Raw genomic sequence first — 14,890 nt, 5'->3', positions numbered from 1 at the left:
CAATCCTCCCCCTGCCCTCCTCAGGAATTAGAAGTGGAGATTATGTGCTAGTGATATCACAGGCACGACACAACCAGTGTTTTCCTGGTTCAACGTGAACCATGCGGGAAACCTGGAGAGCCATTTTTAGAGCTTATTATTCCAGGATTGTGGGGGCAGGGGGGTATGTTTGTTTAGAGAGTAGCATCAGTGCTATCAACCCACTTCCACCATTCTGTCGTCACCCTTAATATATTTAAAAAACAAACGCTACGCTTTAATTGTGTTATATAGACACCCTGGATTCTGTTTTCTTCAACCAGCTCCCTGCTAGCACAACACTGAAATAATTAATGCCATCTCATGTTCAGTTTTATTTCCCAATGAACTGCTTTTTATCTCTGTTGTAATGCACTTTCTCGTAGAAAATACTGCCTGGTTTAGTGGCACATGAAGTGTTATTATGCTGGGTGATGCACTCTTTGGATTTGGCCTCTTTCACAATCATGGCGCTTCATCATAAAATCTTCAGCTGGAAAGGACCCTCAAGGACCATCAACCCCAAATGTATGCAGTGAGTCAGGGCTCGTAATACTCAAGATATCCCTGCTGGCAATGTGTCCACCCTTTCTCTAAAAAAAGACCACAGTGAAGACATGAAATCAGTGCAATGTGGAAACAATAATTCTCAGCTTTCTTTATATACTGTAAGTGCATACTTTTTCTGATGCCTCCCCCAAAGCTGAAAGAAATGGTTCACCCATCTTCATTAAGCAGGTTGTAAACACTTGCCTGCATATGACCTTTTTGATGAAATATTGAAATACCACACTTTCCCTATCCTCCATTAGATCCCTGAACTCCTGCACCTGGCAGCCCTTCCTCACCCATCCAATCTAGCCTGCCTGCCTGCCTGCCTGCCTGCCTGCCTTCCTCACCTCCTGTCCTACAGCTGGAATTTCCAGATTATCTGTTCCTTTTAACAGTCTTCCCCCTCTGGCCAAGTCCTAATTAGTTGCTACAGTTCATCCGTTTACATCCACTTTCAGACGCATTGGAGTTCTCACCTGACTCTTCTTGCTACTGCAGGGGTGGGCAACCTGTGGCCCTCCAGATGTTTTGGCTTCCAACTCTCCACATCCTTCACTACTGGTTATGCTGATTATGTCTGATGGGGAGGAGTTGTTGGCCAGAACATCTGGAGAGCCACAACTTGCCCATCCCTGTGCCACTGTGACATTTCTTGGCCAATTGCCTGACCCTACTTTACATCCCTGAAAACAAAGTCAGTTTAAGTTTCTTAAACATAGTTAGTTTTCAGGTTTGGTTTTGGTTTAAGATAGCACTTTTTCACATTCCTACTTTACATCCCCCCATTTTGTAATTGGTTAACAGTTAAGTGTCATTTGGGTGATGGAGCAGGCAAGCCCTCAAACCGTACATCTTATATTTGTATGGATAAGTGTTCAAGTCCTGTTGATTTCAATGGTTTCTCTGATGTTTTAGGTAAGTAGGTAGAGTAGGGATTTTATGATGCAGTGAGATCTAGGTCAATGAATATATATATATATATATGCTCTTCTTAACCATCCGTATATTTCCCGTAGCAGCCATTCTGTAAGATCAGATTCTATAACAGTAAGGTTATAGGACTGCACAACTGCCATCTATTGTTCTATTCTTTCACAGTGCCTTGAACATCCCTATTGTTGAAGTTCTATCAAATGTTGCCAAATAAGTACAGCTTCAATCAGGACCCTTTATTCTCTCAGGCATTTGTATCTCAGTCAATAATTATATGCCGTAGTAGCAAGGAGAAGAGGAAACAAAAGTTCAGACGTGTAAACAATGGGGATAGTAACACAAGCTGTACTATCGCTCAGTTACTTACAGTTAACATAGCAAACATTAGCTGACACACGTTGAAAGCATGCCTCCAGTTGTGATACAGAACCATTCGATAATTCTTCCTCACTGTCAAAAGCCACCTACACAGCGTCTGAAATGGAAAAATACAAACCACATCAGGGATACTCATGTGTACAAATGGACACAGCAACCATTGCCAAGACAAAAGCAGCAGATTATCTGCCCGGAGCAGATGGTTACCTCATAGTCAATTTTAAATTTCTGAACCATTCCAAGCTCCATGAACATCCGGAGGGCTGCAGTTATCATGGCGTCCATGTCGAGGGAGAAGTCATCGAAATGGATATTATCTATGCCAAGCTCTGACACAAGTGGGATGTTTGCTGCCTAGAATTACCCAAAGACAATAAGAAACTCGTCAGGCACAGCTCAGCTCTTTCTCTGCCCTCTTGCTTAGCAAGAACATGGCTTAAATCGTCTAGAGAGCATACCTCCCTTGCATGGCAATTACAAATATCTGGGGCAAATCTAAGAGTGGAAATAGATAATTTGAGCAGGAAACTTGCTTAATCTTTTTGCCAAAACCTACAGGTGCAATCGAACAAATACCTCTCTAACTGCACCATGCTCCATTCATTTAATTAGAAAATGCCTAGAAACAGAAGTCACATTTGGACAAATGGAAGTTGTGTGGAAGCAATGCCTGGCAAAACTAGAGGGCTTTTTTCTGCATAGATCTCCTCTCTAAGTCAGGAAAATGGTGAACACTGTCATCTTCTTCGTTTATTTTGCTGTAATAAAATGGTCTGGGAAGGGAAGCTGATGCGTGTGATCCATGTATACATATTCATCACATCACTCATCACAAGGGATGTTTTATGCACTTTCTTTTCTTACAATGCATGTAAAAAAAGGCATGTATATGGCAGCCCTGAGCCTCCCCAATGGCAGCTCCAATGGATTTGCATTAATCGGCTGGCAGATGTAAACTGCAGGGGGAAATGACAAAGGAAGTGTTCAAATTTAAAATGTTTATATTTGCAAAATTTCAGCAAAAGCATCCGTGGTGTATCGCCACATCTACATATTTGGGTATTTCACTTAGTAGATGAGCCTATTGCAACCTGGCACCCTCCAGCTGCATTTATTTATGTTATTTGTTATTACGTTTATATCCTGCCTTTTCTGCTCTTGCAAGGAACCCAAGGTAACTTACATGGTCCTCCTTCTCTCCATTTTAGCTTCACCACAACCCTGTGACGTAGGTTAGGCTGAGAGTCAGTGATTGACCCAAAGTCACCCCACGGGCTTCATGACCGATCACGAACGAGCGTCCCAACACACTAGCTCTATGTTACATGGCTGTCTGGGGGATACTGGGAGTTGTAGTCAAACACATCTGGAGGGCAATAGGCTGGGGAAGCCTGGAGTAGACTGTAAGTCATTTTACGTGTGTGCCAGCTTCAGACGTTACAAACCAAGCACGACTGGTTGCCTACACATTTTTTTCTGTGGTTGGTTGGCTTGCAATGCTTGTTTGTAACGTCTGAGGAGGAAATTGCAGAGGAAAGTTGCATATGCTGTGGAAGTGAATATAAAGTCTATGCAGCTTTCCTCTACACAAGAACCCTTTCAGACATAGTAAACAAGTGCTGGCAACAATTGCCAAACGTAAAATGCAGGTTGCTGCCAGTGCTAGCCTGTATTGTCCAAGGCTGCTCTGACTGAACCAATGGAAAAGTGTGAAAATAAAATGATAATACTGGAAATGCATCTTTTTGGGGAGCTGCTAGTGGAATAAACTGTAGGGGTCTCTCAAATGGAGAAACAAGAATATATAACAAATTGATCACAAGCTGATGAACAAAACAAGTCAAAGACATTTCTCCACATCAGTCTCCCTATTTATGAGGCCATACCACCCTATATTTAAACAGGAGTGCCATAATCCAAAATAATCACTGAATTAATAGCCAAGAGGTAACATTTGTATAAAATAACCATTTGCTTTACAGCAGTAATAAAAGAAATGGCAGAATTATGTATGAGGGTTGAAAGTGATTTGAATAATGTAGGAAAGGAGAAATATTATATGCATGTAATGTCTATTGTCATTCCCCTACATTTGAGGTGAAGCAGAAAAAGCTTACAAAAAAAAATTATAGAAATTAAAGTGTTGTTTAAAAACATAATCTATGCCTAAAATCCAAATTGATCAGAAATGGTTTTTCAGCTCTCAGATATTATGGACTAGCAAAATGGCTGTCATTATGATAGGTAGGAGAGTGGAGGAGGCTACATATATTGCAGGAAATACATCTTTGTGTGCTCAGAGCACAGAGACCTAGTGAACACAATCCAGTATTGCTTAGTAACAGCTAAGTCTCGTCGAAAGCAATGAAACTGGATTTAAGGCAGAACTGAACATGATCTGGAGATGAATGAATGCTGGAAATATAGGAGTGCCTTCTCCAAGAACTTGCTTGCTTTTCCTCTGGAATCCCTCCTCCAGCTGCCCCCACTGTCTGAGGATTAGGGGGTACATATCAGAGAAAGGGCCTTTTCCATGGTGGCACCCAAACGTCAACCCCCGGCACCACCACTATGGGGGTGGGGCTTGTTCCCAGACTTGTCCATGCTCCCTTGCTGTACTAGCTGCCCATTCTCCTTCCCTTCTGGGTATTTCTTAGTTGTAGGTGTCTCGCAACTGCAAAACACCATGGCGGGCTGCCCCCCTTTTCCATGCTCCCCCACCCTGCTACTCCTCTTAACCAACTAATGGGAAAAGGAGAGTAACTTGCATGCCATTCCTATTCATAAAAGCAGATTAGCTACTCTCCCTTTGGCAGGCTAATTACTCTTATTGCCTTTCCCATTCATAAATGCATAATAGCGATTTTACCCTCCTTCAGAATTGTGCACATACTGCTTTAGAAAGAGGGAGTAGCGAGACTGCTTTTATGAATGGGAAAGGTAGGCTGGATAGTATCAGTGGTGACAGTAGTGCCTATGGGGGAAAAGAGTGACGGGGGGGGGGGGAGGCCCCACCCCTTGAGAATGCCACTGCCAGGTTACAGAGGCACGCCCAGGATTTAATGCAGAGGGAAGAGGTATAAAGCAGAGGCACCGCCTGGGAGCCGCTTTACATAAAAAAGATGGAGTAAAAGTACTTTGAGAAACTGTGGCTTTTCAAGAGGGAAGCAGCTGATTGGCAACCACACCATGTATTGCAAAGAACCTCAAACTGTTCTCACTTCACACCAAAGCGCTTGTCTAGATCACCCCATGGTCTTTCTCTTACAGGTTCTTCCATCTTTTTTTTTTCTCACCACTGAAAATCTGTTAAGAAATGCCTGAATAGCTGCATGCTGTCTTCTGATCATTCATAAGAGGACCTCTCCATCTGAAAGAAACCTAATTTGCATGGCTATATTCCAACTAACCTTAGAAGTGGAAATTTTGTGGGCTATAAGGATTCTTCTGCTTTCAAACCTTTCCTCCTTTTATTTATTTATTTATATTTATTTATTTAATTTATTACATTTTTATCCCACCCTTTTTCCTCCCAAGGTGGCATACATAATCCTCCTCCTCTCCATGTTATCCTCACAACAACAACCCTGTGAGGTAGGTTGGGCTGAGAGTCTGTGACTGGCCCAAAGTCACCCAGTGAGTTTCCATGGCCGAGTGGGAACTAGAACCCGGATCTCCCGACTCCCAGTCCAACATTTTAGACACTACACCACACTGTTTTTCATGGTTTGTCAGAAGCACACAGGGTAGGAGAAGACTCTGCTTGTTTGGTTTGGAGGAATGAAAACAAGAAAGGAATGGCTGTTCAGGGCTTTTCCAAAACATTTTGAGATCTAAGCTAAAAAAAAAAAAAAATCAAACCATCTCTCAAGCCACAACTAAACCTGATGTCAAAACTGTCATGAACATATCTATGCTTTAAAAACAAACAAATAGGAATCCTAAGGGTAAAGTGTACCCTTATGTGTACCTGAACATTTATGCCCATCAGGCAAATAGATTTGGGTGGAAATGTTAATCAGAAAAACGGTGGTGAAAGGGCGGAAGCCCCAATTTGGCTGCTATTCAAAATAATTTTTAAACCAGAGATCTACTTATAGAAACCGTACTGTCCTGTCTAGTTTGGCCCTCTTTAATTAGCACATAATGCACAGTCCACCAAGGCATTTCCCCAACCTGGTACCCTCCAGATGTTTTGAACAGCAATTTCCAGCATTTCTGATCGCTGGACATGATGGATGCAGCTGATGGGAGTTGAATTCCAAAACATTTGGAGGGCGCCAGGTTGGGGAAGACTGTCTTAGAGAGTCAACATAGTTGAGAGTTTAAGCATGTTGTTGCATTTCATGATTATAAAAGGCTGCAGGGTCCAAAACTAGACGGAGTCTATCATGTGTAGGGAGGAGATTAAAAAAAAAAAAAAACACCATTCCATTCTCCCACTGGAGATCCACCCACCCAAAGCATCTGTTGGCACAGATTTTATTTAACTGGGGACAAATAGGAGCTAGGGGGAGGGTATATTTTATCAGGAAAATAAGATGGAATAAAGCGTTACCCACCTACCTCTCCCATGTTTCAATACTGATCCAGTCTGGTGTCCCTACTGCTGCTTTTAGTAAATAAAGAGTCATGGTCAAGCACAACCATGAGATTTAAAATGTAATTAATGTCACACTCAGTTTGACTCTTTTAGGGATCTAAATGCCATCTAACCCTTTGATATGAAGATATAATTAACTGATATTTTGTTTGTTAATTGTGAAATGTTGCATTTAGGAGCCAACTATTTCATGTTTGTCTCAGGTTTGAGGCATCTCAGTAAATTAGATTAAAATTGCACACATGTTTACGTCTCTCTCTGAAGGGACTGCGTATCTAATTGTTTCAGGCAAGGGACGCCTTAACACCCAGAGCAAACTTAGTTTTAAAGGCCTCCATCTGTTACTGTGTCCTGCTGACTGATGGTGTCTCTCTGCCCTTCACACTGCTGAATCAGCATCCCTTCATGATAGATCTGCAGCGGCACAAGTAGGACGTTGGTCCCTAAAGGAAACTTTCTCCGACAACTTAAAAGTAAAATGAGCAAATGGGAACAGAATAAAGAAGAGCTCCCATGTAGCTTCTAATCTATTTCAACACAGAACTCATTTCAGTTTTCTTGGACCTTCTGTAAGAATGGAGTCTTGGATTCACTGTAGACCAGCACGTAGCCGGTTTCATCAGAAGCAGGTTTCTGAATGTGTGAGCACTTATTTGTGGAAGTTTTTTAAACATAACAGAATGCTTATTTAAATTTAGCTCTTTAGAACATGGGAGGGAAAACACAGATAACCTGGGCTAAAAGGAAATAGAGGAAATAGAGCAAACTGGTGTGTGTCCAGAGAAGAGTGACCAGGAAAGGTGAGGGGACTGGAAACAAAGTCCTATGAGGAATGGTTGAAATTGCAGGATATGTTTAGCTAAGAGACGAGTAAGTGAAATGCTGTCAGTTACATATCTGAAATGCTGTCATGAAGAAGACGAAGCAAACATGTTCTCTGTTGCTCCGGAGGACAGGACAAGAGCTAATGGGTGGAAATTGCAGGGAAACAGATTTCAGCTAAATAGAAACTTCTTAACAGTTTTCTGCAGTGGAACAGGAGGTGGTGGGTTCTCCTTCACCAGATATATTTAAGCAGAGGGTGGACAGCCATCTGTCTCGGTTGCTATAGGTACATTCTGCATTACAGAACTTGCATTAAATAGGGGGTTAGATCAGTGATGTGGGAACTCTGGCCCATGGGCCTAATTCAGCCTCTTGGGGATGGGGCTTAGGGCTGAAGATAACAGCAAGGATGCAGGTGGATGGAACTAGACAAGATGGTGCATTGGACATCTCTGCCCTCTGATTTGTATTGCATATGGAGTCCAAGCTGGGATGGATCTGAATGACTTTATCCCAATTAAAGCACTGCAAACCTCTCACAACAAGCAACTGAGGGTTCAATGCGATCTTTATTCTGACCAGCCTGGAGAAAGCCATGAACCACCCCGAATGACAAGGTGACATTGTGAGGATGCAATGACAGAGGAAAAGACATTCTTCTTTATTCTCATAACTTTCACAGAGTAGGCTCAATAATGAGTTCTAACCTGTGTTCAGTCAGGATATGGATTTCAGCATGGATTGTACAAACTAGTCAAAGTATATCCATATATGGATCAGTAAAAAAGATAGTCCAGACATACCCTACTGTTACAAATACACACCTTCTAATTATGTTATATTTTATGTTATATTTTCTGTTATTATAATGGGGGATATTGATTAAGCCTAACTGCAGCCATGAAGAAGGGACATTCAGCACATCCACAGTTTAGATACTAGAATGAACTTCAAAGGGAAAATGGAAATCTCCACCTTCCAACAGCTTTCAATCTTTCTTTTTACTCTTCAGATGTTCACCCCACAGTGCATCAGGAAAGAGGGGGATTTAACTCTGCACAGATTTAATTCATCACACCCATTGTCCCCCTCCCCACTTTTTCATAGAATCATAGAATAGTAGGAAAGGGCCTATAAGGCCATCGAGTCCAACCCCCTGCTCAATGCAGGAATCCACCTCAAAGCATACCCAACAGATGGCTGTCCAGCTGCCTCTTGAATGTCTCTAGTGTGGGAGAGCCCACAACCTCCCTAGGTAATTGGTTCCATTGTCGTACTGCTTTAACAGTCAGGAAGCTTTTCCTGATGTCCAGCCGGAATCTGGCTTCCTGTAACTAGAGCCCATTATTCCGTGTCCTGCACTCTGGGAGGATCGAGAAGAGATCCTGGCCCTCCTCTGTGTGACAACCATTCAAGTATTTGAAGAGTACTATCATGTCTCCCCTCAATCTTCTCTTCTCCAGACTAAACATGCCCAGTTCTTTCAGTCTCTTCTCATAGGGCTTTGTTTCCAGACCCTTGTTCATCCTTCTTGCCCTCCTCTGAACACGCTTTTTACTTTATTTGGAAGACTGTATCATTTGCATATTTGTAAGAAGTGAACGACAAACAGTTCTTCCAGCCCAGAGCTATCTTGGTTCCTGCTCTGTTCATCTCATATTGCAAAATGTAATGACTAAAGCTCTGGAAACAAAGGGGAATCTTCAGGAGCAGTATATTCTCTGCTCGTCCTCTGCATGCAAAGTGCATCTTCTTCTACTAATGGAAGTGTATGTTGAAACCCTTCCTCCTCCCCCTTCCCTTCCCTTCCCCTGCTGTGCAGCTCTGGCTTTCAAAGCCACCTCAAGCGTCCAAACAAGCACTCTGGTAGCTGGCTCAGGAACAACTGAGCCAGAAACAGCAAATTACGTGTATTCAGGGCACATCAATTAACATTGCCCTCATGCAGCTTCAAATGCGCCACAAGCACTTACATACAGCAGGAGGCACTTCTGACCTTGGCTGCTCCTGCTAGTAATTTTTTTTTGGGGGGGGGGCATGAATTAAATGTCACAGAGTGTTTGAACCAGGCTGTGTGTGCGAGACAGACAGACAGACACACACACACACACACACACCAACAACAACAACAACAAAACCCCAAACACATCAGGCAGGCAAGCAGGCATACACATATTGCCTGTTACCATTTTACCAGAAAATCTGCTGAAATTTCAAGCAGAAATGCCAGATCGTTCTGGTAGATGGAATGGAAACAAACACTCCTTGCTTGATGTGAAAGCCATTATTTTGCCAGTGTCATGTTGGATAAATACCAGCACACTATGTAGCCTACACATTTATACCAGCTTTATACTAATTTAACTGTTATGGAAAGAATTGTAGGACTGAAGGAACATCAACGTTGGCTCTACCCAATGACCCATTCCCACACAAACCAAGTTTAAAGGGAAAGGGCTCCCTAATCGTCCCCTCTCCTACATGAACTAAGCAACAGAGGCTCTGTCAAAGTTCTTCCTCTATATTCACTTTTTCTTTCCCCCCTTCTGCACCTCAGGCAAATTCGGTTATGAACTCAGACACTTGCTTGCTATTCACATTGGGATAGACAGTGGCTTGAAAACCCTGTTTTAGGTTATATGGGAGAAAACAGAGAACATACATAGGCCTGGTTCAGACAACACGCAAAACCATGCTGCTTAACCACAAAATGGTTAACAGAATGCATTGATCTTAATGTAAGTTATGAAGTTTTTATTTTGGCAATACCTGTGGCCTGTTCTTCCCTTATGGCACATTGTGATCCGGATCGCAGAAGCTCATTGGTGAGGACAGATGTGTGGGTGGTCCTACCTAGCGAACAGTGGTTTGGTAAATAAGTCATCTAATCCTGTTTTCTGATTCTGATGCGTTCACCGCGTAGTAGAAAAAAGCAATGAGACACGTTTTCAGCATAAAAACTACAGGTATTTCAAAAAAATCCACCATGTGGCTCTTTGTTACCTCCTCTTCAAGGAAACATGCTCTGTGAAACACACTAAGGGCATGTCTAGACCAGGGGAGGGAGGGGGAAGGATCTCACGATATTCTGTCCAGATGCGTGCACAACATCCCAAGAGGAAGAAAGGATGTCACTGCCACCATTTATTTTATTTTTTTACAGTAGAATGAGCACACATGTGCTCCAACTAAAAGTGATTTTTTTAAAAAAACAAAAAACCACCTACTCCCGTTCTCCCCCCAATGGGTACGGCGTGCCTGAAGAAATCTGATGGCAAATCGCCATTTTCCTCTGTTGCCCTAGCAAGCGCTATTGTGCAAGCATTCATATTGTGCAAGCATTCATTTATGCAAGCTCAACAGCGCTAGCGTTGAGGCACAATCGGATACCACCCACAGTTACCAACTTCCTTTGCTTTTCAATTGAGCCTTTCACCTGTGTCTTAAAAACAGCTGCTTGGTCTACAGATATTAACAAATGATAATACTTCTCTCTCTGCTTTACCTTTTGACCTCTGCAGATCAAGAAACTGCCAAATGCAAAGAGGTATGTCAAGAAGAGGGTGTGTGCACGTATCAGTCAGTTGTCAATCCTGGCCGGAAACCTACATTCACATCCTCTCTTAGCCATGAAACTCACTCAGTGGCTTTGGGCAAGTCACTGTCTCTTAGACTAGCCTACCTCACAATATTGTTGTGATATTTATAATGTTATCTATGGCCTTAGCTAGACTTACCTTATAGTCCGCAACAGAGGAGGGAAGATCTCGCGTTGTGATTAACGCGAGATCCCTCCTCCGTTTACACGTTGAGGCGCGATGACCTCAGGAAGAGAGGCGTTGCACCCACCATTTTTTTAAAAAGAAGACAGAGTGCACGAATGCTCTTGCGCTAAAGGTAAGTTTTTTAAAAAAATTAACTACTTTCCCCGCTCCCCTCACCCTAACCCTGATGGGCGCAGCGCGCTGTGCTCCGTGTGCGGAGCTGGGTCAAAAAGCGGCAACGGGCCACACGTTCTGCGGTCCCAGGCTGAGCCCAAGACTGCGGAAAAAGCAGGCCCAAAGGGGGAGGGCGAGATTCTGGAGCAAGGGAGGGATCATCCCTCTCTGATCCCGTGTGTCATGTGGATGCACAAGGACGATCCCAGGGATCACCCTGGGATTTCGCTCCATCTAACTATGGCCGCTTTCTATAATCACAACACAATGAATGAGTCAGGAGTTTGCTCCTAATGCTGTTGGCAGGCACAGGAGGAGGCTAGGCTGGTATCATTCTGGTCTGCTGTGAAAAGGAGGAGGAAGTCTATTTAATACTGACACTATATGTGACCGATACTGTATTTGCAAATGTTAAAGGGGCGTCTGTTCCAAAGTACATCGGAAACATTAACTGTGTGTTCTTATTTCACTGATGTACTGCAGTTCCTATATTTCTGCTACCTAACAAAGAGTGATTTCCTCGTGTCATTTGGTTGCTAGAAAGATGTGTAGACTAGTGAGGCAGTGGAATGAAGATATCCAGCTAGCCACTGCAGCTTTCTTCCTTTTCTTCCCCCCCCCCTTTTTTTTTTTTGGTAAGTGCTCATGACATAGCCAGGCTAGCAGAACAATGACAGGCAGAAGAGTTTATGCAAATATACCACAGGAGTAGTGCCCCCAAAGGGAGAAAATTATATTTCAGGGCCTTGACTTGATTGACAATGGCAGCTGAAGGTTGTTAGATTGAATATAAATCATATTAAGAGCATCTCCAAACACTGAACATGTATTTGCATGCAAGCACTAGAAAACAACAAAAGCTGTCCTACAAAATATGTTTTATCTTCCTCTTATTCTCTTCAGCCTCCATCAAATCCTAGCGAGGCATATTTTGTTTTTAAGCATACCCTGCGGGCTTGAGTTGTAAATTGCATCGTTAAATCAAATCTTAAGCAGCGTGATTGTGAACTTAATTTTCCTCTAATGTCATCTACTTTCTGAAAAACAAACAAAAAACCCACACGGCTCACCTGATCGGAAAAAAAAAAGAGGCAAACACTCTGATCTGCGTTAATGCTGCTTATGCCTGTCCTGGTGGATAGATAGTAACATTTATCACTTTTCAGTTTTGGTGCTGGGTGTGTGTGTGTGTGTCAGTGGGGAGAAAACCTGTCTCACTTCTCAGCCTGATTCAGGCTACAATCCTATACACATTTACTTGGGAGTAAGTTCTATTTAACCCAATGGCACTTACTTATGAGTACATATGCATAGAATTGTACTGTCAATCTTTTGCTGTTGTGTGGGCCAGATCACACACTGGTCTATCTGGCTATCAGTTTGGGGATCCCCACACACCACAACTCATCCCATTTAGCAGGGTCTCCCGACTTTCCATGTAGCATTTTCAGGGAGCTGCAGGGGCTGTTGTGGGAAGGAGGGGGAGGAGAAGTCCATTTCTGTCAGCACAGTTGATCCAGCGTAAACTTGGATCCAACCCTTCTGTCCAATTTGTGTGATTTTTTCACCTCAGAAAAGGAGTGGAAACAATGATATGCACAGCTGCATATAGGCCTTCTTATTCTTTACATCATATTGTGGCAGTGCCACATGCAGACGCTCATACCTGCACAAAGGAGGAACTTGCACCTCAGTGGTAGGATGCACACTTTGCAAGCAGAAGGCCCCAAACGATCTGGAGTTTGCTGATGACATCAAATTATTTAGGGTAATTAAAAGGAAAAGGGAAGTTGAAGAGCTGGTGAAGAGTTCCAGAAGATTCTCTCCAAACTGGGAGAATGGGCATTAAAATGGCAAATACGTTTAATATAAGCAAGTGTCAAGAGATGCACACGGGGTGGAGGGAAACCCTAACTCAGATGGGGGTGTGAGCTGGCCAAGAAAGGGGTCTTGGGGTTGTGGTGGACAGGAGCTCAATGAAAATATCAACCCAGTATCGGGCTGCTGTGGAAACGGCAAATTCCAGGTTGGGCATAATTAGGAAACAAGATGAAAATAAAACTGCCAATATTATAATGACCTTAAACAAATCTATGGTGATACCACATTTGGAATACTGTGTACAGTTCTGGTCAATGAACCTCAAAGGGAACAGGAAAAGGGCAACTGAAATTACCAAGGAGTAACTCTTCTCTGAAGTAAAGTTACAATGTTTGGGGCTGTTAGGCTTAGAAAAAAGGCAATTAAAGAGAAATGTGATAGGGGTGTATAAAACTATGCATATTATGGAGAAAGTGCATAACGTTTTCTTGTAATACTCGAACTCAGAATCTCCCATAAAGCTGAATGGTGAGAGATTCAGGACAGAGAGAAGAAAATTCTTCACACAGTGCATTGTTAAACTCATGAAAGAAAAGTCTAACAATGGCTACTAATCATGATAGCTATACATTACTTTTGGTGTTGGAAGCAGTATGCCAGTTGCCGAAGATCATGAGCAGGAGGATGCTGTTGCATTCATGTCTGGCTTGCGGCCTTCCCAAAGGCATCTAGTTGGCTAATGTGAGTAGAGAATGATGGACTAGATTTAGAGGGACACAGCAGTGACCCTGTAGTTAAGGTCGGAGAGTAGATAAAGCATTCTACCATTATAAAGGGGTAATGGGGGGTATTCTAACATTCATAAAATCAAAAATGTTTCACCAATCTTTCTGAAATTTACGTGTACCAGAAAGAAATGCTGGTTGTACGTACCTTGAAAATTTCAAGAAGTTTGGTGAAAGATTGAGGGAAGGAGGGCAGTTTAAATTACAAAAGAAAAAAACCTCTCTGAAACAAAATGGTTCTGATAATTTAGGGTGGTGATTTTTTTTATCCATGAAATGTGGAGTCTTCAGCCCCTTACCCATTAATCCAGTGGTGCTGTCTTCTTCCTCCTTCACTGTAGTTGGTGGAATGGCTTTTCTTTTTTAAAAAAAATCCCTTTGGTTGATTTTTAATTAATATTTATTCATCCTATTAGAGTGAATACAGAGGCCTTCTTCAGGGATAGCATGACACATGCTCAGCCACATCGCTCTCCCCCTCCCTCCTGCCTCAGATAGATTAGAAGGTTGAAAATAAAATGGCCACCTGCTTCCTCTAGCACAGACATTTCCTTAGTGGAATCATCAGTGTCTTCTCAGAAGTAAGTTCCATTGAGTGTAATAGTCTTACTCCCAGGTAAGTGTGTAGGGGATTGTAGCCTTGTAACCACAGCTAGCAAGCTATGAGAATGCCACAGGCACCAGGTAGCCTACCCCTGCAGTACAATGTAAAACAGACTTCCAAGGCAAGAGCAAATGCGTAATATCATTTGCAATCCCTTCCCATAAGCACTGGATTGGAGGGAGAACATGGAAGAGACTGTGGCTATTGGTTAAGTCACAGATGGCAAATTCAAAACCTGAGCGTTTTCCTTATGTGGAGAATTGTTCCACTGACTCCCAGCAACTAATTCAAGTATCAGAGAGACCCTAAAAAACAGTTGGACACTTCTGTCGGTTTAGAATGCAATGCTCAGGTTTTAGTGTTGAGCTAACAATGCATACTTACTCAGAAGTAAGTCCTACCAATTTCAAAAGACATAGAGTCCCTAAGTGCC

At 42.7% G+C, this 14,890-nt stretch overlaps 1 protein-coding gene across 1 annotated transcript in view; it reads right to left on the bottom strand.

The window, feature by feature from the left end:
• The window catches only part of PDE11A (phosphodiesterase 11A), a 199,765-nt gene that overhangs the window by 59,504 nt on the left and 125,371 nt on the right, over window positions 1–14,890 (bottom strand). The window contains exons 11-12 of the mRNA XM_063116335.1: window positions 2,089–2,235; window positions 1,871–1,978 (exon numbers count right to left, since the gene is read on the bottom strand). Coding sequence (XP_062972405.1) covers window positions 1,871–1,978; window positions 2,089–2,235 — 255 coding nt within the window. The remainder of the gene's footprint in view (window positions 1–1,870; window positions 1,979–2,088; window positions 2,236–14,890) is intronic.

This window comes from Elgaria multicarinata, chromosome 2 (assembly GCF_023053635.1).
Source record: "Elgaria multicarinata webbii isolate HBS135686 ecotype San Diego chromosome 2, rElgMul1.1.pri, whole genome shotgun sequence".
NCBI lineage: Eukaryota > Metazoa > Chordata > Lepidosauria > Squamata > Anguidae > Elgaria > Elgaria multicarinata.
The sequence above is the reverse complement of the archived record's forward strand: the minus strand, read 5'-3'. Positions and strand labels throughout refer to the sequence as shown.